This window comes from Microtus ochrogaster, unplaced genomic scaffold (genome assembly GCF_000317375.1).
Source record: "Microtus ochrogaster isolate Prairie Vole_2 unplaced genomic scaffold, MicOch1.0 UNK15, whole genome shotgun sequence".
Classification (NCBI taxonomy): Eukaryota; Metazoa; Chordata; class Mammalia; order Rodentia; family Cricetidae; genus Microtus; species Microtus ochrogaster.
The window spans coordinates 837,081-838,579 of record NW_004949113.1 but is presented as its reverse complement, the minus strand read 5'-3'; the positions used below and the strand labels follow the sequence as shown (position 1 = coordinate 838,579).

Below are 1,499 nucleotides of genomic sequence, written 5' to 3'. Positions count from 1 at the left end.
TGGATGAGCAGGCAGTACTCTTAACCACTGAGCCATCTCTCCAGCACCCTGTTCTTTTTTTAGTACAAATATGATTTCACAATGGCCGAGCCTCCACAAAATCGGGCTCCCGGGGTCCCATCTCTCCCTGCTAAGTTGTTGGCTACTGACGGACTTTGGGAGGGGTAGTCATTGTCATTGTCTTCAGTTGTTGATGAGCCTACTAGACTCCACTGGACAGTTTCAAACTCATGACCCTTGTTAACTTCAGTGGGTCACCAAAACAAGCAAAAAGTCATGAATGGGGGAAAGGAGAGGCAAAAAAGAGAGGGATTCAGGATGGGTAGAGGGTGACAATAACCAGAATGTACGATAAGCAGATTAAATAAAAATTATAAATCCTCCAAATATTTGGGAGCTCAATCTTAGGGTCTAAAACACTGAGGTTCACCATGTACCCTAAGGGGTGAAGAGAGAGGGCATTAACACAATAATTCCTGGTCTTGACTAATGAATGAGGAATTTGTTCTCTTGTGCTTCTAGCCCACAGACTGAGTTCCTGAAATCAGGAAAGCCATCCGTAGAAAGGCATGCAGGGTAGATGGATAAAAACCTAGCAGGTGGGAGGAAAGAACTCAGTGATGGACTGAAGCCACGTGTCATCCATTGCCCATGGCAGCACGCGCTCTGAACTCAGACAGGAAGGGAGAAGAGATAAAAGGAACCCATCTGAGGACCTGGATCCATATTATACCCGGTCACCCCGTTAGAAGGCAAAGGTGAACCAGAGCCACAGCTGCCAACCCCAAGAGAACCTGCAGACACCTGAGGATTATACAGAAGTGGTCGAGCAGGAGACAAGCTACCTGCCAGGGAAAAGTCCCAGAGATCTTGTCTAGGCATCAGTGGCCACAGATAGGTATCACGAACTGGCAGGGCTTTGGGTGTTTGGACTTTGGGGGTGGTGGAGAGAGGTTGGCTATCACTTGCTAGGGCAGGAAGCTTTGGGTTTTTTGCAGATCCAGAATTTCTTGTTGTAACATTTGGTGTCGTTCCAGCCATCATCTCTGAACTCCGCACAGTCTTCCTCCCCTAGGTTGTTGGGCTCTCCTTTATTCCAATACTTCATGAAACTGCAAAGACCACAAGATATGAGATTCCACCCCAGTCATGTGCCCTAAGTGCCTTTCTAGAGAGTGAATGGCAGATTTGCTTTGTATATGACATGATCCCACGACATACATGTCTGAACCACTCTGATCTTTGCACCTTATCCATGTCTCCCATGATTGAGAGGACTTGAGGAGGGAATGGTTGTCAGATGCAACAATATAACAACAGAGACTCTACATACACAACTACCTCCTTCACTGAGTCAGTACACAACTTGTCTACGACTAAGACAGCTAAGAACACCAGACAGCTAAGGACACCAGACAGCTAAGAACACCAGACAGCTAAGGACACCACACAGCTAAGAACACCAGACAGCTAAGGACACCACACAGCTAAGAACACCA

The 1,499-nt window shown here is 46.9% G+C and overlaps 1 protein-coding gene across 1 annotated transcript in view; it reads right to left on the bottom strand.

Moving 5' to 3' along the window:
• Positions 1 to 961: 961 nt before the first annotated feature.
• The window catches only part of LOC101991419 (CD209 antigen-like protein A), a 5,733-nt gene continuing 5,195 nt past the window's right edge, over positions 962 to 1,499 (bottom strand). Inside the window, exon 7 of the mRNA XM_005366966.1 lies at positions 962 to 1,112. Within this exon, the coding sequence (XP_005367023.1) occupies positions 962 to 1,112 (151 nt within the window). The remainder of the gene's footprint in view (positions 1,113 to 1,499) is intronic.